This window comes from Salvia miltiorrhiza, chromosome 2 (assembly GCF_028751815.1).
Source record: "Salvia miltiorrhiza cultivar Shanhuang (shh) chromosome 2, IMPLAD_Smil_shh, whole genome shotgun sequence".
NCBI lineage: Eukaryota > Viridiplantae > Streptophyta > Magnoliopsida > Lamiales > Lamiaceae > Salvia > Salvia miltiorrhiza.
In genome coordinates, this window is record NC_080388.1 from 26,040,703 (window position 1) to 26,066,060 (window position 25,358).

General features: G+C 41.1%; 1 protein-coding gene and 1 long non-coding RNA gene across 2 annotated transcripts; both read left to right on the top strand.

Moving 5' to 3' along the window:
- Positions 1-14,009: 14,009 nt before the first annotated feature.
- On the top strand, positions 14,010-16,739 carry LOC131007618 (uncharacterized). Its single transcript, XR_009096185.1, has 2 exons — positions 14,010-14,384; positions 14,802-16,739. It is a non-coding gene; the product is annotated as an uncharacterized LOC131007618 (long non-coding RNA).
- A 4,934-nt stretch (positions 16,740-21,673) lies between these two features.
- LOC131008197 (uncharacterized) lies at positions 21,674-23,893 on the top strand. The gene is made up of 5 exons (XM_057935088.1): positions 21,674-21,732; positions 21,840-21,901; positions 22,038-23,235; positions 23,399-23,768; positions 23,879-23,893. Exons 1-5 carry the CDS (start codon positions 21,674-21,676, stop codon positions 23,891-23,893), a joined length of 1,704 nt encoding a protein of 567 aa, XP_057791071.1.
- Positions 23,894-25,358: the final 1,465 nt, after the last annotated feature.

Here is a 25,358-nt window from a genome sequence, read left to right on the forward strand (position 1 = left end):
ACACATCTTATTTTTTCATGATCTTATTAAATAATATTCCCTTATATCCTTTTTATTTGTCATTCTAATTATTAATAAGAAAAAATTATACCAAGCATAACCTCATTTAATGCACTCTTGGCCTTCTTATATCAAATCACTGTAAAATAAATTAAAAGAAGAGTCGATCCATCACAAAAGCTAGCTTGAGGAAATGAAAAGAGTCATTTTTCTGTAATTAATATAAGATACATTAAATAAGGTTAAGATTTAGATTAATTCTTGAAACGTCAATCAAAACATAAATATTTATGAATGCTAAAACAACAAACAAAATGGATAGGAGAGAGAGTAATCGATTAATAAAAAGAACTCTACTCTGTTTTTTTTTTAAGAAGACCTCTACCATGGTTTATTATTAAATTTCATAGCTTTTTCATTTCACCATTATGTCTCTATCTAGCTACATCTCTCTTCCTATAACTCACAATTGTATCCATAATTTATAAGTTCAATTATACAAACACTTAAATAATTTATAAATTTATTCAAAATATTATTCCCTCTATTCTACTAAAAGTGTCAAGTATTTTATTTTGGGTCGTCTCACTATAAGTGACTTATTTCTATAAATGGAAAACATTAACCCTTAAAAAAGTGTAGGCCTTACCATTTTTAATCAATTTACACATTTTCCTTAATTCTCGCCCCGAAAAGTTTTGAGCCACTTATAGTAGAATTGAGGGAGTACATTTTATATACTCTTAAAAGATCATACTTGATGAGGACTGGAATACTCATCAGCGTTGTGCTTAGTAATTCAAGTCTATTTTACCAAATTATTATTATTATTACTGTTATTAAGTAAACTAACCAGCGCAGGTTTACTTGAAGACTTGGGATAATAAAAGGTTCAACCGAGCACCTGTGCAACCTAGAGAACCTGAGGTACCTGTGCAGTCTAGAGAGCCCGAAGCCCTAGCAGTCTAAAGGATCCGAAGCGCCTACGCAGTCACAAGATAACGAAGCTCCCGGCGCTGAACACTCAAAGCTAGAAGCTAAAGTTAAATGTACTAAGGCACTAAGGGGCTTTAGGCCCAATTATCTAAGGGATGGGCTTAAGGCCTTAGGGTTACTTCCTATGTCTATAAATAGAAGCTTGGTAGTGAGTTAGAGATCATCTGATATTATTTTGACCACTTGTAACATGTAAACACTCTCATAGTAGAAAGATCCGAAGAACTCCCGTGGACGTAGGTTTTGATGACCTAACCACGTAAATAATGTCTCATTTATTGCTTTATAGTTTAGGTGTTGATTTCAATCTTAGTCACGCCCCAATTCTTTAAACAATAACTATAATTGGGGTACGACTAATCATTTAAATGAACAAGGGAAATACCTTGTGGAATCCGAATACAAGGAATAACAACCGGGCATCGCCCCTTTGGATGAAGAAAGACAGATATCTAAGTGATACGAATCAATCAACAAACATAACAACTTCAGGATCACAAGTTTAGTTTCATGCTTCAGATAACCAACATTCATTAATCTAAATACCTGAGAGTCAAATAGTCTAGGCTCAACAAAAGATATCATTTAGAGACATGGCATAAAGGTCTTAAGTTATGAAAGCGAAAGACAAATAAAGGCTAGTGCTATAGCAGAAGTCAAAATACGAGGTTGAACCCTAGCCTTAGCTCGCCCTGTCAACACCAGCCATTAACCTGAAAAATATTTGAAAATATTTGGGCTAAGTACTAATGTACTTAGTGGGCTGCAACTTTTGAAACATTTCATAATCTGTAAGAGCAGTTTATCCAATTATACTTACATGACATAGAAGGTTTTAAAGAGAAATAACTTCTAAGCATGTTAAAACATTTCATATATATATATATATATATTTAATTGCGCGCAGTTGTCACACTCTATTCTGTTACTCGTTGTGATCCCGGACCTTTTAGCCACCGACGGATCTCTGTCTCCCGCTTACTTGAACTGAGGGCGTAACCCAGACAAGTTTACTTTGAGCTCGGGATGCTACCCAGGCAGACCTCATATTTCTCACGGTCCAGAACACATCTAGCCGAGCACCCTTATAATGCCTCTGGTTAGTGCCCGATGGAGATCAACCCACCAGGTCAGCTAACAAGTGTACACAATTCTCAAACAACGTGTTAGGTCATAAGAGAACCTCAATTGATTAACTATGCGAGCCTTAAACATGGTAGAGTGCACAAAAATATTTATTGGATAAACAGTTTGTATTTCATGAAACATTTAAGCTCATTAGCTCAATCATACATTTGGAAAATAAGCCCACCTGATTAGGCAATGCTTTTCATTTAATCTTATCTCTGAATCGGAACAGCGGTGCTAGTCCTCGCGATCCACGAAGCCTACAAGAAATCTATACTCTTAATACGTCTCCTGAATCTTATCTTAAGTCAAGGTAAAGTGCTTAACATTCTATGATTCACTTAGCTGAGTTTTCAAAATTTAATGTATAATTATTTGAAACTAAAATTCTAGAGTTAAGGACACCAAAAATATCCGTACTTGATTTTCTTTTATAATTGAAATTATAAATAAAACCAATTAAATCATAAATACTTTTATTGCAAAATATAAATGCAACATGCTTAGCATATAATAAGTAATTACTTAAAATATGCACATAATAATATTATGATATTATTATGTAATTTATTCTTTAAATTAATTAATCAAACTAAAAATAGTTTAATTAAAACAAGACAGCCCAATTTAATTAATAAGAGTGAAGCCCATGATTTAAAATAATGACTAGCCCAATTAAAAGAAATAAACCGGCCCACAACTCAAGCCCAACCCTAGCCCAACAGCCCACTCCCCTTCCCGTCTTCAAGAATCAGACGTACACACCCACAAATTTCGCCCTCTCCCTCTCTTGATTCCTCACTGGAATCTGCCCCTTTCACCATCGAAAAACCGCCGCAGACCAGCGCCGCCGCCTGAACTCCCTCAGTTCCCTCTTTGCAGAACCGGACAACCGCCGCAATTAAAGCCAGCTATTACGATCCGACTCGCAACTCCCGGCTCTCGACATTCACTCCCATTATCTGCTCAAACTTGACACAAACAATGGAACCTGCAGGAGATTTACAGAGATAACAATGGCGGTGCACTTGTGAAAATGTGGGTGAAATGAAGAAGATGAATATGAAATTGAAATTGATAGAATGTAACAGAATAACTGTCAGTTTACAGAGTAAAAATATCTTCGATGCTATTTTCCTTTCTCTCTCTCAATTATATAGACTTTCTTAACTAAAACAACGTTTCTTCCTTTTGAAAGTGCGACTTCCTTCTCTCCTATATCTCTGACTTATGTTGTTGCTTCTTCATAACAATGCCCCCTCTCGAAATATGGCTTGACCTCAAGCCATAAGCTGCGGAAATCGGGCCTGAATCTCCTGAAAATCCTTCCAAGTAGCTTCCTCTTGTTGCAGATGGGCCCAGTGGACCAAGACTTGGGCGCACGGGCTATTGTTTATCTTGACGAGTCGGCGAGCAAGGACAGCAACAGGCTGTAGTAGGGAACGACCATCCTCATCGAACTCAGGCAGTGTTGGACTCACTCTATCTGTGGGTTTGATCCCTTTCTTCAAGAAACTAACATGAAAAACTGGATGTAGCTTTGCTGATGGGGGAAGGTCCAGCTCATAAGCAACGAGGCCGACACGTTTCTTGACTTGAAATGGACCTGCATAACGTGGGCTAAGTTTCCAAAATTTGTGTAGGCGAAGTGATGATTGTCGGTATGGCTTCAGTTTCAAATAAACCCAGTCTCCTTCATGAAACTCGCGAGCACAACGGTGGCGATTAGCAGTATTCCTCATACGATCTTGTGCCTGTTGAAGTAGACGCCGAAGTTGCTGTTGAATATCCTTCTTTTCCTGCAAAGTGGTTTCCACGCCTATCACAGTAGGCTGCGTGTATGTAGACAAAGCCAAAGGGGTGGCTTTGTATCCATATAACGCCTCAAAAGGTGTAAGTTGTAAAGCAGTGTGGAATGATGTGTTATACCAAAACTCAGCAAGAGGTAACCATTGAGACCATTTTGTAGGTGATTGACTGCACATACAACGAAGATAAGACTCGAGACACTGATTCACCCTCTCAGTTTGGCCATCGGTTTGAGGGTGATAAGTTGTACTCAAATGATGTTTAATGCCTAACAAACTAATGAGTTCTTTCCAAAAGTGGCTGGTGAAGATCCTATCTCTATCAGAAATTATACTCTCGGGTAAACCATGCAATTTATAAATGGTGTCTATGAAAAGTTGTGCAATGTGTGAGGCTGTGTCAGGGTGATGGAGTGGGACAAAATGAGCATATTTGGTGAAACGATCAACAACTACCCAAATAGAATTATGTTTGTGAGAAAGAGGTAAACCTTCCACAAAGTCCATTGTGAGATGTTGCCATGCTTGAGCAGGAACTGGCAGTGGTTGTAAGAGACCGGGAGTTCGAGTATTTTCGTGTTTACTTAGCTGGCAAGGTTGGCACTGAGCTACCACATACTGAATCTGCTCTCTCATCCCCGGCCAACAAAAAGTAGAATATAGTCGTTGAAAAGTTGCATTGATACCCGAATGCCCTCCATAACCAGATGAGTGGTAATAATCGACCACTTTGCTTCTGATATGCCCGGATGAACCCAAATACAAACGCCCTTTGAATCTCAGCAACCCATCATAATAAGAGAATAATGACACATTATAAGGAAAAGTAACACATTCAACAATAGCCTGCATTGCAACAGAATCTCCTTCATAACTTGCCTGTATCTCGCTCATCCACGCTGGTTTTAACACTGTGATAGCATTACACTCAGAATTCCTCTGATCCTTTCGAGATAGGGCATCGGCTACCTTATTCTCCACCCCTTTCTTATATTCAATCCTGTAATCGAAGCCTAAGAGTTTAGTCAAGTATTTGTGTTGCACCAGAGTAGATATCTTTTGCTCCAACAAATATTTGAGACTTTGATGGTCAGTTTTGATTATGAACTGACTATGTAGGAGATAGAATCTCCATTTTTCAGTGGCATGAATAATAGCTAAGAACTCTTTCTCATAAATGGATAACCCCAAGTTCTTAGGTGCAAGTGCTTTGCTAATAAAAGCAAGAGGGTGACCTTCTTGCATCAACACAGCTCCCAAACTACTATAACAAGCATCAGTTTCCAAAATAAATGGTAAACTGAAGTTAGGTAATCGCAATACTGGAGCTGTAACCATAGCTTTTTTAAGTTGTTGAAATGCTTCCTCGGCCATAGGTGTCCAGGTGAACTGACCCTTCCTGGTCATCTCGTTCAGAGGTTTAGCTATAATTCCATAATGCCGAATGAATTTTCTGTAATATCCGGCCAAGCCTAAAAATCCCCTTAAATCCTTGACAGATTTAGGCTTAGGCCAATCAACCATAGCTTGAATCTTATGAGGATCAGCTGCTACTCCCTTATCACAAATTACATGCCCTAGATATTCCACTTGTCGAGTTCCAAATGAGCACTTTGATGCCTTTGCTAATAGTTGATAATCCGACAGAAGTTGGAATACAGACTCCAAATGCTTGATATGATCTTCCATCGATTGGCTATATATCAAGATGTCATCAAAGAAGACTAACTGAAAGCTTCTCACATTCTTTCATCCAAGAAAATTAGATTAATTTCCTAAGTCATTGTGTCATTGGCCTTGCTATCTTGGTAAATCATCTTATGAATCTACAATAGTAACCTGGTAATCCCAAGAATTTCTTGTCTCATTAGGATTTGTAGGTGATCTCCACTCACGTACAACTTGTACCCTTTTCGGGATCCACTTTGATCTCTTCTGATAACATGATATGCCCTAAAAATATGACTTCACCGAGCCAAAAAAAAAAAATTCGCACCTGTTGAACTTAACATAAAGAGTCTCTGTTCTCAATGTTTCTAAGGCTATCCTCAGGTGTTCCTCATGGTCTTTCTCGTTCTTCGAGTAGGTCGAGTCATCATCTATGAAAACTAAGACAAATTGGTGCATTGATCAATCTGAAAGGCACCACTACGAACTCATGATGGCCAATCTGGTTGTGAAGGCCGTCTTAGGTACATCTTCTGGTCAAAATTTTTTAGTAGGTGGTATCCAAGTCTCAAATATATCTTTGAGAATGCACTCGATCCTCTGAGCCACTAAAAATGCCATCTATCCTTGACAAATGATCAATATATGATACTTTTTCTTAAGTGTTACTATGCTAAATTCTCGCCCCTTTTCTTTTTGTCGTTCGCTGGGCGGAGACGACAGGCTTTCTCCTTCCCATGTTAATCTACGGGGCTTATTAGCTTCTTTCTTTCCAGCTTTCCGTGGCTTTCTAACGTGATGGGGTCGTACATGTTGTTGTTGTTGTCTTTGATGCTGCTAGCGTGGTTACTACTGTTTGGTTGGGGCAAGGCATGGATCGCTTGCATATACGGAGCCTGGACAAGCAAGTTCAGCATAGGCCCGTCTCTTGTTCCTTATTTAAACAACGGTTTGCAAAATGCCCTTCTGGCTACTGTGTAGCAACCTTCACTTTCACTCTTCCATTATTGCAGCATCTTCTAGGGTTCTTGTCATACTTTGGGCAGGGCAGGATCCTTTGTTGGTTATCTCCTATCTGTTTAGGAGTACCCTGGTTTTTCTTAGCTCTGTTGTTGGGAAGATTGTCATTGCCATAGCTTCCTTCTCGCTTGGCAATTGCTACTGTTGTCCCATTTGTTTTCTTTATGACCATCTTAAGGTAGTCTATACCTTGACTGTGCGTGGTTTTTCCTTTACCAATGGATAGTAGTGACTAGATATGAGAGTCTCACTCATTTCTTGCTCCTACGTAAAATCTGTTTGGCTTGTTAGGGAAATTCAATATCTCATGACATAATTCGTTTCCAAACCTCTTTATGCGTTTCTCAATGGTGTCCACCCTCGTGGAACATACTTTGACATTCGATGGAAAACTTCGTCATACACAGTAACTGTTCCGGCTCTCCGCTCGAGACTCCAGAAGCAGCTTTGTTTCTACCGATCCAAGGTCAAAAGATAGTTTGACGCTTAGTGTATCCTTCTAATTGTGAAAGTATCACTTCCTAGTGGTTGATAACTAATGACAAACTGAGTCATCCTAGTCGTCACTATGCTCTTCGGGATAAGGCAAGATCTTATGGTGCGAGTCTATCTATTGGGATACCTCTCTTCTTCAAGATTGCAAATCTTGATTGGCAACCACTAAGATCTTAGTTATGTGGAGGTGTTGGCATAGGCATTGTTATTGGTCTTGCTCTCGGCGTTGTTGCCTCCCTGTCCATCGTTCTGCTATGCGATTCCGTGTAAGGTAGTCCCCAATGGCTTGCCAAAGCCATCCGGATCTCGTGCCTTTGACCGGCACAAAAATTTCAGTCATTTTTTTATTCCGTGTCTACTTGCTCTGGCGCATATCTCGACATATCACAGAACATCCTATCGTACTGAGTAATGGTCATTATTCCCTACTTTAGACCGAAAAAAAAATCCAATCTCCTTCTTCTTGCGATAGCCATGGGGTATATACTTATCATATATCTCTGTTTTAGAATGATCCCGCGTAAAATTTCTAATTGTTCAGTTGTCATCGTTTTCCTCTGTGCTTCCTACCATAGGTCCAAGTCTCAGCTTCCGCTGGATCTCATATCCCACTGAGGATAGGTGGGGTTTGTCGTAGAGATAATTCCTCTATTCTACCTTCTGGTTGTAAGGATGGTGGGGCGATATTTTGTTCTGGCCCTGGTACTGGGCCTCTTTAATCATCTCGGGGAATTCTTCTCCCTCTTCTCGGATGCCCTCGTCTTGGTGGCATTCCGATGAGTTGACATATAGTCGTTACTACATTATGAAAAACGTTCAGACGCATATCATCAAATCGGCAACCCATTTCTTGGTTCTCAAAACTCGCTCATACTCTTTCTCATGCTAACCTATGCGTAAAACGTGGCGGAAGTAGCTTGCCGCAAAAGATCGATAAGGTCACTAAATAGTTATGAAAAATTGCCAACATTCGAATCTGGATCTATTGGTCTATCCAGGTACTACACGTGATGGATGGGCGGTCTAGCAAAATCATCACAAAAGAACTTAGTCACGTTACGTCTATTGGACCAGTGTTTTAGTACCAGTCAAAACAACTAAGCCAACATAGGGGCATGCATAAGCATCGGATCAATCATCATTTCCGAAATATCCAAATAACGTCCTACTAAAAACATACGAGGTGGTCTAAATGTATCACGTGCTTGACCATTGGGTCGAGGCATTCGTGTCGGACTGATTTAATCTAGTGAATACTTGCTTGTCTTTGGGTCACAGAAAATCTACCAACAGTTAGTAGATCGCAATGATTCAAATCACAAATGGCAATTGGGCAAAGTGTTCCAATAATTTGCCAAACAATTGAAATGAATAACCATAGGGTAGAAATGAATTGACTAAAAGGTCGAAACGAAATGACCTAATAGTCTGAACCCGTTTGGCTTTTCAGATGAAGGTTTTACATATATAGGTGTAGAGACCCATATATGACGACTACTGAGATTTTGGTCATGTGGATTTGCCAGGTCCAACACAATTACTTCTCAGTCACATGGAAATACTTTCCGAACTTGGTAGGTCTTGATCATTGGCTGCAAAAGGTACTTTTGGTATAAAGTCTCTACTTTCTCCTTAACATCTAAAACCTATCCTTGAGAATGTTTGGAAGATTCTCAAGCTTGAAGTCTGGTTTCTAAATCAACATCCTTCCTTAAAATCTCCTATAGCAAAGTAAGACTTCTCAACTGTAATCAAGCTTACTTAACAAACTTCCTCTAAATGATCTTAATGTGGGACTTCTAGTACTTAACATTCATTCACATAGCGCTTGTATGTAATCGTATAATTTGAAGTATACTCGTGCCCTTGCGAGGGACCTTTCGAATCATCAATCTCCCACAAAAATGGATTTTGCTTCTCTGAGCATCTTATAGGATATGGGTCACCTCACATAGTACTAAGGCATGTAATGATCTTAGTCAACACTTTCATTCTTCTTACTAAACTGAACGTCTAATCCAAGATGTTCTAACAAGGGCGATGTCTCTGATAGGCTAAAGTATGTATACTTTTCCTGAGTATACCCTTAGAGTCTCATTAGGGTCTCAATCCCTTAATGTATGCGTCAAACCGCTATTGATGTCCGTAGCTCTTTTTACCTCTGAATCATTTTCGGGAACTTCTCCCATCTTATGCACTTGCGTAGATTTTCTAGTCGATGATAAAGGTTGGTAACTTCTAGTTACCCATGTCACATCTCATCTTTCCGATTCGTAGTAGGTGATCGTAATCAACATGGTTTCTAAATTATGCTCACGTGTGATGTAATAGGTAACTTTAATCAGAAAGGTTTCGAGTATCTAAAACTGTAAGCTAATAGTTATAATCGTAATATTAAAGAATCATGCACAAAGCGTTATAACCCTTCGTGAGCCTAGCTCTGAAATTCGAACATAAATCATGAAGGTTCTCTTCATGTCGTAACTGGTGATAATTGAGGGATTTGAAATGAGTATTAGCTCATCACACCACCGCTAGCTAATTGCATAAGTCACTCTCATCGCTATGAGCAATGTCTCAACTAAGCTCTGGTCGGGTAAGGCAATAGTTGGTTCGGTATTCTGTCACGTGTGAACAGCCCGAATAATGAACTATGCCCGTATCACTTACTCGTGTGTGACACTCTTCCTTTCATCTTATTGCATACCTTCTCATTGGATTCTCGTGTCTCTTCAAGTGACATTTGATTTTCTTCCTCTTTCTTGGCTCTTCACTATGGCTATAGTGAAAGATAACTGAGTTTCTAGTTTCTACTGTTCTTCTTGTAACAGTGATCATGCATTCTTAACGCATCTAAGTTCATTGATATATCAAATCAATTAATAAAGCATAAACCTTGAAAAGTAAGCATCAGCACATTCGTATGAAACGTGGACTTTCAACGTTCGTAATTCATTACCTCTTTCTTTCTTGTTGAGCGTGACGATGCGATGAAGTGCTGAGCTTTTATCGACTGACTCTTCCAAACTAATATAAAATTTAGGACTAACTGGGTAACTCTTGGATTCAGAGCAAACGAACTGCTCTGATACAACTCTGTCACGGAGCGGGCTCGACTTAATTGAGGATAACTAAGTCGGGAAGCCGCGACGAAGGACACAGTTATTGACGGCGATAGAAAGGGAGTTTCTGTCACGACCGGACTTAATTAAGGATAAATAAGCCAGGAAAACGTGACTAAGGACACAGTTATCGACGGCGATAGAAAGGGGGTGAACAAATAATAGAGGATCGAACTAAAATTTGTTTAAGGAAGGGTTTATAATACACCTGATGTTTAGTCACAAGACTCGAACAGACTTGTAGGTTCAGATAAAACTGGCTTAACTGAAAGAACATAAAACCTAAGAGTACGCAGCGGAATAACATAATCTGATTACATGTATGAAGACATGTATCCAAGAGTTCATTCATTTAACCTATGACAAAAGCTCCGCTCTTCACTTCATCTCCATCAGCCACTGCTCAACCTGCACATTTAGAAATATATGCAGGGCTGTGTACGAGAGTACTCAGTGGGCACGTATGCCTAAATATAAAATACATGCATCATAAAACTATAAATTGTCATGCCATCATAAACAGTACCGCAAGGGAGTTTTTGTGAAATAGGCCCAAGCTTACTAAATTCGTTTGTGATTCTTAAAGTTCGTCTGATCAGACTAACTTCTCTTGTATTCTATCATATCTGGAACTGTGTGTCGGAGAGGTGGTCACCTCTCACGAACACTTGACCGGCCAACCCGCTAGATGGCTCACGGTCATTGGTGTACACTAGTCAAGGCAGGATAGCTATCAACTGCTCAAGACCCGAATTCGATTACATCATTGGCAAAGCCAAAGCAGATAGATATCATACTGAAATTGAAACATTTTATGGCAAGACAATACTTGAAATAACTTTAATTCAAAGATTTTTTTGTAACGAAATAACTTGTTCAAACGGTAGCATTAAACTTGTTTGATAGATATATAAAACTGAAATTAACAGTTAAATCATCTCATGCATTGATTCGTATAAGAGGCCTACGATACGCAGGGGATCTCTATATACGTATAGTAAAGTAATGCCCACCTGATAGCAATGCTTTGCTTCAGTTCAATAACTCCTTGACTAGCTCTTACTCTTGTGCTTAACCTAATGCGAGAACATAAGGTCAAACCTTAGCTCGATGAAAATTCTCAAATAAATGAGAATGCGTATAATGAATATGCATGACTCATATTCCCTTTTTTATTACTGAGATAATACTTAGGGAAACTTTATCACTAGTCCTTGTTATTAAAACATTTTAAACCAACTAGGTTTCGTCTTATGAAGTCAAGTAATTAACTATATTGATTCGTTCTTATTAGGGTGTTCTAAACTGCCATTTAAACATAATTCCCCCTTCGTGTAGGCAAAGGGAAAATGAATAAAACTCAAACACCCTAAGTTCTTATCTCTCTCTTTCTCTCGTGATCTGCTCTGTCTCTTCGCTCTCTGCTCTGGAAATCAGCTCTGGCTTTCTAAGTCAGCTCTGGCTGAGTTAGCTCTGAAAAGTCAGCTCTGGCCTCCGAAAATCAGCTCTGGCACTTAGCTTTGAAAGTCAGCTCTGGCCTCCGAAAGTCAGCTCTGGCGACTTAGCTCTGAAAGTCAGCTCTGGCCTCCGAAAGTCAGCTCTGGCGACTTAGCTCTGGAAGTCAGCTCTGGCCTCCGAAAGTCAGCTCTGGTGACTTAGCTCTGGAAAGTCAGCTCTGGCCTCCGAAAGTCAGCTCTGGCTATTTAGCTCTGGAAAGTCAGCACTGGCCTCCGAAAGTCAGCTCTGGCCTCTAAAAGTCAGCTCTGGCTATTTAGCTCTGGAAAGTCAGCTCTGGCCTCCGAAAGTCAGCTCTGGCGATTTGCTCGGGAAAGTCAGCTCTGGCCTCCGAAGGTCAGCCCTGGATGTTCGGCTCTGCTCTGGTCAGCTCTGCTCTGGCGTTTTCCAGCTCTGCTCTGGAACTTCCAGCTCTGCTCTGGCAGTTTCTAGCTCTGTTCTGGCATTTCCAGTTCTGCTCTGGAATTTCCAACTCTGCTCTGGTATTTCCAGCTCTGCTCTGGAATTTCCAGCTCTGCTCTGTCATTTCCAGCTCTGCTCTGGTATTTCCAGCTCTGCTCTGGTATTTCCAGCTCTGCTCTGGAACTTCCAGTTCTGCTCTGGAACTTCCAGCTCTGCTCTGGCATTTTCTAGCTCTGCTCTGGCATTTTCTGGGCAGATCGACGAGGGTTTCCAGTTTCCAAAACCAGAGTTCTTCGCCCTTTCTTGCCTTGATTCTCACTCGTACACCGGCCTAAATCTATACCTATGTGAGCATGCTGTGCTTGTTCAAGTTCATCTACGTTTAAAGCTAAAGTTCTCGTCATTTAATCAAGGTTTCAAGCCGTGGGTTCTACCGGAAAAGTGACTTAACATGCTTCTTGTGTTCGTGCGTATCTAGAGCCTAAAACATGCTTTCTATGATCGTGTGATTCATGCTGAAAGGAGTGGCAACAGAGGTCGAGAGTTACCTTGATGTCGCGTGCTTTGGTTGGGTAAAAACGATGGTTTCTCCTTCGCGTTTTCGATCGTCGAGGTGCAAGGCGTCGAGGGAGATGAAGCTCTTGCTGTTGCTGCTGGATTTTCAGAGTGTCGAAAGAGAGAAGGAGTGGCACAAGGAGGTTGAAGGGGAGTTTATATAGGAGCTTGGTAGGTGCACTTGAGTGCCTAAGGGGGAGAGCTCCGGCTGTAGCTCTGCACAGCGTGGAGGAGGGGTGCAGCAGGCGACCCTTCGGCTGCCCAGCCAATGGGAGGGCTGCTGCTGCTCTGCACGGCGTGGAGATGGAGTGTGGCCTTTCGGCTGCTCACCCAATGGAGGGCTGCTGCTGCCGTGCTGAGCTCTGCTGGCGTGAAGGTGGAGTGTGGCAGCAGGTGAGGCGTGGGAGAGGGGTGCAGTAGGTGAGGCGTGGAGATGGAGTGTGCAGTCCCTTCGGCTGCCCAGCCAATGGGGGCTGCTGCCGTGGCTTTTCCACTTTTCCTTTTCTCCATTTTTCCTTCTTTTGATAAAGTAGTAGGTAGATTGAAAAAGGTGATAGGGTAGGCGTGTGATGTGATCTAATAAAAGATCTAAATAAAATCCTTCAGTGTCGGTCACTCTCAGTATTAAAAATACTAGTTTCGTGCTTGCTAACATCGATAATGCTAAATTAAATCCATAGATTTAATTCGTTCGTTATTCTAATACTTAAATTAAATCCGTAGATTTAATTAGCTTCAAAGTCGGAAATAATTCACGACTTAAGTAACAATATGAAATAAACTCCCTCTTGATAAATAACCCAACTTAGCTAAGTTGGTTATAACTTTGAAGAATAATAATCATTCATCAACTCAAAGATTCTCATCGCGGTCTTAAACACGCGAAGATAAATAAATGCATACTTGCTAGTGTAGTGACTCTGTCTCCAAAATTCGAAATTCATAAACATAGATGAAAACATAAAACGCTTCAGTTACTGGCAGATAGAAAAATTAAACACACAATACTGTAATTAAAATACTGATAAAAGAGCTGGTCACTACAAGAGATAACAATGGCGGTGCACTTGTGAAAATGTAGGTGAAATGAAGAAGATGAATATGAAATTGAAATTGATAGAATGTAACAGAATAACTGTCAGTTTACAGAGTAAAAATATCTTCTATGCTATTTTCCTTTCTCTCTCTCAATTATATAGACTTTCTTAACTAAAACAACGTTTCTTCCTTTTGAAAGTGCGACTTCCTTCTCTCCTATATCTCTGACTTATGTTGTTGCTTCTTCATAACACCAGCCACCGCCGGTTCGCCCCTCTCCCTCGAATCTTCGGCCGTCGTCCGTAGATCAGGCGACGCCGCCTCCTACTCTCTCTCACAATCAAAACCCACACCTCACACCGTCCGCGACGTCTTTCTCCTTGGAAACGGCGAGATTCGTCGCTTCCTCCCTCTCTACACTGCTCTACCTCCGTCCGTGGCCAGACGACAGCGGCAGGGCCGCCGCGCCCTAGCCTCCCTATATGAAAACCCAACCACCGCCCCAACCCATTTCTCCTCAAGTCTCTCTCACTGAATCAGTCCGGCTAGCAACCATGAAGGCCGCCGCCGCTGCCGACGACTCGACGACTCAGGCTCGACAGAAAACACTCACCACACCAACACATTCAAACAGCAGGTGATCGTAAACTCATAAAAATCCTTTCTTGAAATCATTCTATCTTGTATACAAAAGTATAGTCGTAGTCTTTGCCCAAAAATGTATCTTATATATATATATATATATATATATATATATATACACACGAAATGATGATATGATCGTGTGCTTACATATGTGTCTAACAATTTCATGAATCTACTTCATAGCAATAATATGTGTAACTGAAATTGGTTTGCTGATTAAATGAAAGGTGTGTAAATCATATGCAAAATGAAATAGGCATAGATGTTCAAAGATGAAACCTTTTGAAATGATATGTACTTGCTAGTTTTCTCTTATGTTAGTTTTCAAATCTGCATCCTTTGGCTTTGGTGGAAGGGGAGGCAAACGAGAATTGAAATGATGTTAAGCTGCTCATTTTAATGAATGTAGGATAAATCATAGAGGAAAAAGGGAGGAGATTCTAGCAAGATTTACCTTGAATGATGGAAGAGAATGATGAAGGTTTCCTGTTCTTCTCATGGGTTTTCTTCAGTGATAATGAAGAGAGTTGCTAGCTGATGTTGTTTAAAGGAGGGCAACAGATTTTGTGTAGGGTGGTTGAATTGACAAGCTATTGTACTTAAGACATGGTCTTGGTTTGAAAAAGAAAAAGGGGCTGCAGGTGAGGATGTCGCAGGTAGGGTTGTAAATGAATCGAATATTTTGTTCGATTCGAGATTCGATTCGAAATTGTGATGGAAGAATAATTCGTATCAATTGGCGTCGTCTGTGGGAAAGAATCAAAGTTATGTCGTGAGTTCCGACGAGCTTACCAAAAAAATAAAAATAAAAAAATAGGGGAGATTCGATCTGCAAAGTTTTCCGGTGGTTTTCTCTTTCAGTATGCGGCGACGGTAGAGGTTTATGTCTGGGTTTTCAGATTTCGGCAGGAGGTTTCCCTGTTCGGGCTTCCAGTTTCCAGATCAGGATTTAGATTTATGTTCTTTTATTTTCCACATTCTGAATTAAACAAAGAATAGCTTTGGGTCCTATTCATCTTTAGCGAAATGAGGGAGGAAGGGATTTTGGGCTGAGGAAGCGGCTATGAAAACCGACAAGACTCTCCAATAAGAAGGAACGAATTTCTGAGAAATCTGGGGAAAAATTGGGAAATTCGATCTGTGTACCTCTCTTTGTACTCAAAAATTGGAAAGATAACAGGAAAATCCGATCTGTGTGGATCTGGGAAATCTCACTCTCTCGCGATGATCTTCTCCCCAAACATCTGCAGTTCTGATATTTCAGCAAAGTCGTGGCTCGCCCCTAAAATTCGGCACACAACTCCTCCATCGATTTCCCTTCCAACATGCTAAATATCGAGCCTTAGCTCTTACCTCGTAAATCACAGCTGATATTCTGCAGATTCCGGCAGCATCGCCGTCTATCGCCACGACCACTGCTGTGAAAACCCCATTCCTCTTCCTCTGGCTTAAGCCCTGTGCTCGAACAAGCTCGAGCTCTACTGTCCGTACGCCTTTCCAGCGCCGGTGTCCTACTCGTTTGGATGCTCTGGTTAGCAATGAGGCTCACCGCCTTCGTCCTAACTCTATTCGGCAGAGAAGGGGAGCCGTCGCTTTTCTCGGCAGTCCCCAACTCTCGTCGCTCAGCCGTCGATTTTCGGCTTGACCGAGCTCTACCAACTCAGTCCGATTTCAGGCATCAGAAGGCTCCAAGGGTGGATTGCCCCATCAGAATTGAGCACCAGAAATCAAGAAAACTTCAAGGAAGAGATTCCATCCATTCATCAAAGAAAACTTCAAAGGGAGTTTGAATTTCTATTTAGCTGTGATTACGTTCAAATTTTTAGTGTATGGCATTGACAGTGTATATACAGTTGCAGGACTCTTGGAAATGTTAAGCGTGTACTTCAAGGGTCCATTGGCTCTCAGGAAAAGAAGCAGACAACAATCTGTTGATACATGTCGATCTTGTTGATTCAGTTGGGTAGCCTCTTGCCTCCAATGCAAATAACTGAGGTGGATTATGACCTCTGCTCGCTTATGATAGCAGTTGGGAGATGATGAACTATTGGAGGTGGACAGAAAGGCTACCAGCAACTGGGGAATTTGGATCCAAATCCAGTCGATTCAAGTTCAAAAGATTGGGCTTCCATTTTTCAGATCTTCTCTCTCGAATATTTGGGGGAAATCATCATGGTTTTTAACTTCATGGGTTTTTAACTTTTGCTCTTGGTCCTCAGATTCCATGATGTTAGGTCCGGAGGGTCTCTAATAGGTGTATGGGGAGAATACACCTATAGGTTATTTTTTAAAAATAAACTTGAAATACAAATTGAGTCAACCTTTTTACTTAAAAGAGTTTTATCTAAACAAGGTTGACGACTGATACTGAATACTCTTCAATAAAGAGTTATTAGTTAAGTCAAAGACTTTAACTGATACACGTAAAGCTTCAGTTGAGTTTGTTAAATAGAGAGATCTTATGAATCTTAATGACTATCTGAAGATAGATCAGTTAGACTAATAACACACGCAGCGGAAAAATTTTGTTTTGAAATAGCATGTGAGATTAAACACATTGTAAACGGTTAAGTTTCTCTTTGCAGTTAATCAGTTTTCAGTTTAAGAAAGTTTGAACACAAGTAAGAAGTTAAATACTGAAAGTTGTAAATAACACAGAGATTTTTACGTGGTTCGAAAAACACTTTCTACATCCACGGTCAGTTGATCAGACCGACAACTTCACTGGGCATGTGCTTACGGGTGCACAACAAACCTGGGCGTGTGCTTACGGGTGCACAACAAACCTGGACAACTGAAGATCCTATCTTATGTACCAACACACCTAGTTGGATTTCTCACTCTTAGCGCACACTGGGCACTAAGATCTCTTCGGAGGCAGAGCACTGGTCTGAACTTCTTACAACTCAAACTCTCGATTCGGTCGATTGAAAAGAGGTTCGAAAACTTGCCAACTAGATTACAAATAACAAGTTTTTTGTAATCAGTTATACCTAGGCTTTGTGATTTATGCCTAATTGTCCTTAATTTGGGGGTTTGATTGTGCTAATTATGATTTAAATATTCTGGAAGTTGGTGTGTTTATGGGTTTGTTTAATGCTTTGTAGGAGATTTTGATTTAATAGGAGGAAGAATGTTTTGTTCGAGTTTTTGGATCAGAAATGGCTATTTTAGGCTCAAAGTGGTGTCCAGAGCTGACGGCGCATACTCTGTTGCCTCGCCAGAGCTGAAGTCCATTCGTTAGAGTGGATTTCTTGTGCCAGAGCCAGAGCCGAGCTCCAGAACTGACCAATCTCGACAGAGCGGACTTTCCAGACTTCCATGGCCAGAGCTGACATTCATGTGTGCAGAGCTAAATCTACAGAGCTGGCATTTATTCGTCCAGAGCTGATACATCTTCAGAGTTGACGAACTCCAGAGCTACCTACGCTAACACTGTTCCAGAGCTGACTTCCAGCTCTGCCATGACTCGCTAGAGCTGCCATGACTCGCCACAGCTGCCAAGACTTGCTGAGCACGTTATCCATTACACTCTCCTGTGCGCACACGCCTACTTTGATATTTATCTCTTAGGCCCAGTTTGGCTGGGCCATTTTTTATTGACACTAGGGTTTAATGAAAGGGGGTCTATATAAAGGGCTTAACGTTTATCATGAGAAATAATCTTTTAGCCTTCGGACAAGAATAGTTTCGACCTTAGGCAATCAAAACAATCTTTAGTTTAATTCTCGTTTTTCATAGTTTTTTAGTTTCGAGTTTTTGTTCTAGTTAGCTTTCAATTCAGTTTTAGTTAGTTCTTCGTTACGAGTTGTAATCAAGTGACAGTGATTTCATCATCGCGACGTTTTATGGTATTTCGTATTTACTTTAATTTTTTTGCCTCGTTATAAATTATGTTAAGCTTTCAATTATGCAATTTCGTTTATGTCAAATTAGATTCGAAGCTTTTAATTATAGTTATTTAAATTCTTAGCGTAGTAGCTTTTAATTCTTAGTCGCCTTTACTTTACCTTTTAATTCTGCCTAGGGTTAGTAATTTATTTATGCTTAAGTATTTATACTTTGTTCTTTTCTGCCTAGTTAATGATTCTTTTCTGCCTAGTTAATTTTAAGATTAAGTTTTAAGTTTAAGTTTTAGGTACAAGCATTAGTTTAATTCTTTTCTGCCTAGTTAATTCTTAAGTTTAATTTCAAGCTTTAGTTTAAGTTTACAGTTTTCAATACAATCTTTACCGCTTTATTAAGATACAATTAAAAGCCCTTTAAGATCTTCCTTGAGAGACGACTTTGGGTCAAGTTACCATTGCTAGAGTGTTCTTGTCCTATTGCAAGTCAATCTAGAGGTGTTTTAGGTTGAGTCACTTTGGATATACAATATTTACCTAAGTTCTAAGAGAATGTATGTAACAGTGACTAATTTTTGGCTTTGTGATTCTCTTCTTCGATTCAAACTTTGGGAGGGCTTTGAATGCTGAGTAACGAATTCGGAAGCGTTTCAGCTTATGTAGTTGAATCGGTGAAGATTGAAGTGATCCTCGAGCTCTATTTATAGGAGACGTCTTGAATAGATCCGTTGGCTGAAATGGTCTTCAAGAATTCTTCTATTAGAGAGTAATTTGAACTTTGGCTGAGGCTTCAACCTTCGAGGTTCATTTGTTTGGTAAGAACGGCTACTTTGAGGAGCAGGAGATAAGACATCTCTGAAAGGGTAATCACCAAAAGGAATGGCCTCTGCAGAGAAAGGACGATCCTAAGATCTCTGCATTTAATGCGGCTGTACTTCTGGAGTGCGTGGCTTGCTTTAAACTTTAGAGTTCCAGTCCGAGGAAGAATGTTTAACTGATACTTAACTTTAGTGATAGTCCGCTAAATCCACGCGGCCTTGTATTAAGTAATCAGTCGTAACTGATTCTTGGACTGGTTAGTCAAATATCAGTATTTGACTTTGCCTTAATCGTCACATCAATCGGCATCTTTAGTCTTCAGTCTTCAGTCTTCAGTCTTCAGAACAACAACTAAACTAGAAAAAGAACTCTTGAGTTCGAACAGTTCTAGTCTATTACAAGTGAAACCTATTGATTTTGATATCATCAAAACTATGATTAGGATATTTCATTAAGTTCCCAACAATTTCCCCCTTTTTGATGATGCCAAAACCACACAGCATTTCTAAGACAAGAAAAGACAGAGCAAGAACAACAAGTTGCTAAACAGGGTGAATACTTTTCTCCCTTAACAAGATAACCTATAAATTTGCATTCTCGAAGAAAAAACATGACAGTTCAAACGAACTGAATGAAGACAAAATTGAAGTAAATAATCAGAGCCTGGACAAAAAGAAATTATCTTCAGGTTGAGATCAAAAGAAGTTCATTTCATTTCATTAACGATAACTGATGAGAAATCAATTAAAGTACAAGGTACATAGTAAAACATACAAAGGAGTAAAAATAAAAACACATAAACACAAGTGTTTATGGGACTCCAGCAGTCTGCATGTCTGAACTTCTTTGATCTTCATCTTCGTTTTCTTCTCGGCCTTTGTCTTTATCTTCGTGTTTCTGAACTTATTTCTTCTGCACTTGTTATCCGTTGACGCGGGGTCTTTCAGACGATTCAGGAATGCATGTTATAGTAGTAGCCTTGACACTTGAATGAGATAGGTGAAACTGTAGGGAGCTATTCTTTGTGTACGCTTGGGAGTTAATTTATCCCTTGGAATCTTAAATGTGAAGGGGGGTAAATTAATCTACTTTCATAGGTGTTCGTTAGAGAAGCTTGTGAATAGTTCTGTGATCTCTCATCAGGGTTGGATTAAATTGGTAATTGAATCAATATATTAAATGCATGTAGTTGATTAGTAAAAGTACATCCCTAGGGTCAGAGTTTTCCTTATATTTGAGTTAGTTATCAGTATTTATATGCTCTTTAGTTTTTATTTGGTTAAATTTAGTTCGTAATTCACCTTCATTTTTGTTTTGCCTGTTTACTGTGAGTGTCTGTTTAGGAAATAGATAGAGTAATTTCATTTTACAGTCTCTGTGGATACGATACTCGATTGCTACATTTGTGCTACAATTACACCGTTTTAGTTGCGGTTTAGTTGCTAAGTAAATTAGTGATCACCTGCCAGACCGCTTCAACCCTTCCGACCCAAACAATCAGTTTTCATACAACTGAATCAGACAATCTTCTTCACCCTCATCATGATGCTTTAGTTATTTCAATTTTTATTGCAAATTGTTTGACCAAGCGTGTTCTAATCGATAATGGTAGTTCTACCAATATCTTGTTTTTTGATGCTTTCAGGGAGATGAGCTTGAACGAGTCCAAAATAATAAAAAAAATCCACGGTGCTCCTAGGCTTCAGTGGTGAGACCAAGACCACGATGGGGGAGATTGACCTTCCTGTCTATGCCGAAGGGGTGAATCAATCAACCAAGTTCTTAGTGATCAACGCCCCTTCCGCGTTCAACGTCATTTTAGGTCGACCATGGATCCATGATATGGAAGCAGTGCCATCTACCTACCACCAAGTCATCCGGTTCCCAACTAAATGGGGCATCAAGGAGATCAGGGGCGAGCAAAAAGATTCTAGAGCATGCTACCAAACGACCATGAAGGTAAAGCAAACCACTCAATTGCAATTACAGCAAGATGGTTCGACCCACCCAAAGATGGATCAACCCTCCTCATCATATCATCCTGCACGAACATATGAGCCCGAAGGCAGGTCGCAGCCCACCAGCCCGCCCCAAAGTCATCCTGGAAACAAAGCTATTATAGAAGATCAATATGATCGACCCGCTCGCCCAAAACGACCACGTAGTTTGATCGAGGAAGAAGCTATAGAGATAGATGAAGTCCAAATCCACATGGACCATCCGGACCACAAAGTTCGGATTGGAGCACAACTTGACCCCGACTCCCGAGAGAAGCTTATCAACTTCTTATCTAAACACTAGGATTGTTTTGTTTGGTCCCATGCGGACATGACTGGCATTGACCCAAATGTTATTGTTCATAGGTTACAGGTTAATCCGTGCTATCCACCAAGAAAGCAAAGACGAAGGAAATTTGCTCCTGAAAGAAATCAAGTTATCAACGAAGAGGTTCAAAAGCTCTTGACGAACAGATTGATCCGAGAGGTTCCATTACCCCTAATGGCTCGCTAATGTGGTAGTAGTAAAGAAAAAAAATGACAAGTGGAGGGTCTGCATCGACTTTACAGACCTCAACAAGGCATGCCCGAAGGACTAATTTTTGTTGCCCCACATCGACATGTTGGTGGACGCAACCGCCGGCCATGAGCTCCTGAGCTTCATGGATGCTTACTCAGGGTACCACCAGATACGAATGCACCCTGATGACGAGGAAAAGACAGCCTTCATGACCAACATGGACCTTTATTGCTACATCTTTATGCCATTCGGGTTGAAAAATGCAGGGGCAACATATCAACGCCTGGTCAACAAAATATTTGCAAACCTGATAGGATAGACGATGGAGGTCTACATCGACGACATGCTCGTCTAATTAATTCAAGCAAAGGACCATATCGACCATCTCAACCAAACCTTTAAGAGTCTCAAGGAATATAATATGAAGCTTAACCCTGCTAAATGTTCTTTTGGTGTCAATGCAGGGAAATTTTTAGGCTACATGGTCACCCAAAGGGGCATAGAGGCCAACCCGGCCCAAATCGACTCCATCATGAAGATTCAATCCCCAACATGCATCAAGGATGTACAGAAGTTAACTGGGATGATAGCCGCGTTGGGCCGATTCATTTCAAAATCCTCAGAGCGGTGTCACCCATTCTTCAACACTCTTAGGAAATCAAAAACCTTTGAGTGGACAGAGGAGTATGAGGAGGCATCACAACAACTCAAGCAATACCTGACCAACCCGCCTCTTCTGGCCAAACCAAAAGACCATGAAGTCCTATTTGTGTATTTGGCCGTGTCTGAGACTGCTGTCAATGCCGTATTGGTCAGAGAGGACGAAGGGAAGCAGTCACCGATCTATTATATGAGCAAGTCCCTTCTAGATGCGGAGACCCGATACAGCCAACTTGAGAAGCTAGCCCTTGCATTGGTCCACACAGCAAGAAAACTTCGACCCTACTTCCAATGTCACCCGATCTCAGTGGTGACCATATACCCCCTCAAAGCCATACTACACAAGCCGGAGCTATCGGGTCTATTGACCAAATGGGCAGTGGAACTAAGCGAATACGATATTACCTTCAAGCCCCGAACGGCCCTCAAGTCTCAGGTACTAGCAGATTTCATTGTTGATTTCACTCCTAACCTTACCATGCAGGCCGACAAGGAAATATGTTGCATGACCGAAAGACCCGATCAAACAGGAATTTGGAAACTTTATGTTGACGGGTCCAGTAATATGAGGGGAAGTTGGCTTGGCTTGGTACTCATTTCACCTCAGGGTGACACGGTCGAACAATCCATTCGGTGTCAATTCAAGGCAACCAACAATGAGGCGGAATATGAGGCAATGTTGGCTGGACTGGGATTGGCCAAGGAAATGGGGGTCAAACGAATCAATGTGTTCAGTGACTCCCAGCTTGTGGTCAATCAAATGCAAGGATCTTACCAAGCCAAAGATGCCAAAATGATAGCCTATCTAGGCAAAACAAAAGAGTTACAATTGAGCTTTGAGGACTTTACCCTGAGCCAAGTCCCACGAGGGGATAACAGCCATGCAGACGCACTAGCCAACTTGGGGTCATCCATCCAGACCACACAACCAAAGGTCATTCAGATAACCTGCCTCCAATGGCCGGCGATTCAAAAGGATAAAGAGGAACAAGTCCATGAAGTGTCAGCCGAACCAACTTGGATGACCCCCCATAACGGATTACTTAGCTCAAGACACACTCCCAGATGACAGAAATGAAGCCCGCCGACTCAAAGCCCAAGCAGCCCGATTTTCCATTATCCGAGGTAAATTATATAAACGCTCTTTCAATGGCCCATACTTCAGATGTATTAACCCTACAGAGGCGAGATATGTCCTTTCTGAGCAAAACGAGTGGGAATGCGACAACCATTCGGGTGGAAGAAGCCTCGCCCATCCAGCCCTGACTAGTGGGTATTATTGGCCCACCATAAAAGTCGATTCAGTAGACTACGTCAAGAGATGCGATAAGTGCCAACGATTTGCCCAAGTCTCCCACTTACCCCCAGAGCCATTAAAAGCTATCACTTCTTCATGGCCCTTCATGAAATGGGGGATGGACATCGTAGGCAAACTACCTGTTGCCCCTGAGAAAAAAGTCTACATGTTAGCCGTGACGGACTACTTCACCAAGTGGATCGAGGCAGATTCTTTTCACCAGGTTAGGGATAAAGAGGTAAAAGGTTTTATCTCGAAGAATGTTGTATGTAGGTATGAGGTGCCCAAGGAGATCGTCACGGACAATGGGTCCCAATTTATAAGCGCAGACTTTCAAGATTTTTGCAGGTTTTGGAATATTAAGTTAACTTTCTCAACGCCAAGGTACCCCCAAGCCAACGGGCAAACTGAATCATTGTTCGCTAATTTCTTTACACGCCGCAAGTGTACGGGTGCAATTGAGTATAGCAGTGACAAGGTCGAATCCACATGGACTAATTGTTATCAATGCCTAATCGTAATCACTTTACTCTATCTGGAAAACCGAATTGTAAAGGTTTGATTTTTGAAAACAAATTTAAATTGAAATAAAGGAATACTGAAAAGAAATCAAGCTGTAAGAATTACGTAGTAACAGAAGAAATAAAGTTTCCCAAGGCAGAGGTTTCAACAGATTCTCCTAACTAACACGTATAATTCAATTAATGAGATAATTCCTAAGGCAATCTCAAGACTAGTCTATACCCACTCCCGTGGCATACAAACCGTTGATTACATGCAAGGCTACCGTCCCCGGATCACACTTCTAACATGTAACTCCTAAAAGTTCCTAGGATTAAAGCCTTCACAATTATTAATTCCCTTTAGAATTAAAATAAATGTGTTCTATGTTCTTAGTTCAGGTTATAATTATCATCTCCCGATCTCAAATTAAAACCTATGATAATGTTAAATTGGTGATCAAGCAATAAAGCAAGCAATTAAATCAAGAACATAGAAAGGAATATAAATCTCAATTAATTAAATCAACAGTCAGAAATTTGAATCATGTTTACTCCCTAAACCCTGGGAAAAAGGGATTTAGCCACACATAGACATATGACTAACAATCACAATCTCAATAAAACTAATAAACATAAAACTATGAAAAACCGTAGAGAAATCGAGATTCTTCAGTCTTGCTCTTGCTCCGTGTCTCACAGCTCTCAGGAAAAGTCAGAATATGATAAAAGATATCTGGGATAAGCTAAAAGATGGTATTTATATGCCCTAGGTCGTCTAGCTCGAAAATACTCCAAAAAACGCGTTTTAGGTGAAAAAGCGGAAAAGTTGGGCTGACTCGGCGCCTCGCGCGGGCTGGTCGCGCGGCCGCATGGCTGGGCCGCGCGATCTCGCGCGGCCACCTCGCGCGGCCGCGCCCCCCGGACCGCGTGATCTTCCCAGACTTCCTGTCTTCCTCGCGCGGGCATGTCGCGCGGCCGCATGGCTGGGCCGCGCGAGCTCGCGCGGTCTCCTCGCGCGGCCGCGCCCCTGGCCCGCGCGGTCTTCCAGCGGGTTCTGCATCCTCTTGCGGCCGTGGCATGCGGTCGCATGCCCGGACCGCGCGACTTCCCGACGCCCGTCCTCGCGCACGGCCGCGTGTCCTTCCGACACACGGACTTCCCGGCGCCCGTTCTTGCTCATCCGATGCCCGATTCTTGCCCCGTTCATGCCTATGGACTCGTCACTTCGCGTATTCCACTACGCTTCATCCAAAACTCCACAAAATGGGTCCAAAACCTGTAAAAACAACACGAGCACGGACGAGTAGTCTATTCCACACAAATTT

Excerpts from the sequence above, each read along its gene's own strand:
- LOC131008197 (XM_057935088.1), top strand. The coding sequence starts at position 21,674 with ATGTTGGTGGACGCAACCGCCGGCCATGAGCTCCTGAGCTTCATGGAT. Across the intron at positions 21,733-21,839 it reads TTCATGGATGCTTACTCAGG|GGGCAACATATCAACGCCTG; the intron begins GTACCACCAGAT and ends TGAAAAATGCAG. Across the intron at positions 23,236-23,398 it reads GAGGAACAAGTCCATGAAGT|ATGTATTAACCCTACAGAGG; the intron begins GTCAGCCGAACC and ends CCCATACTTCAG.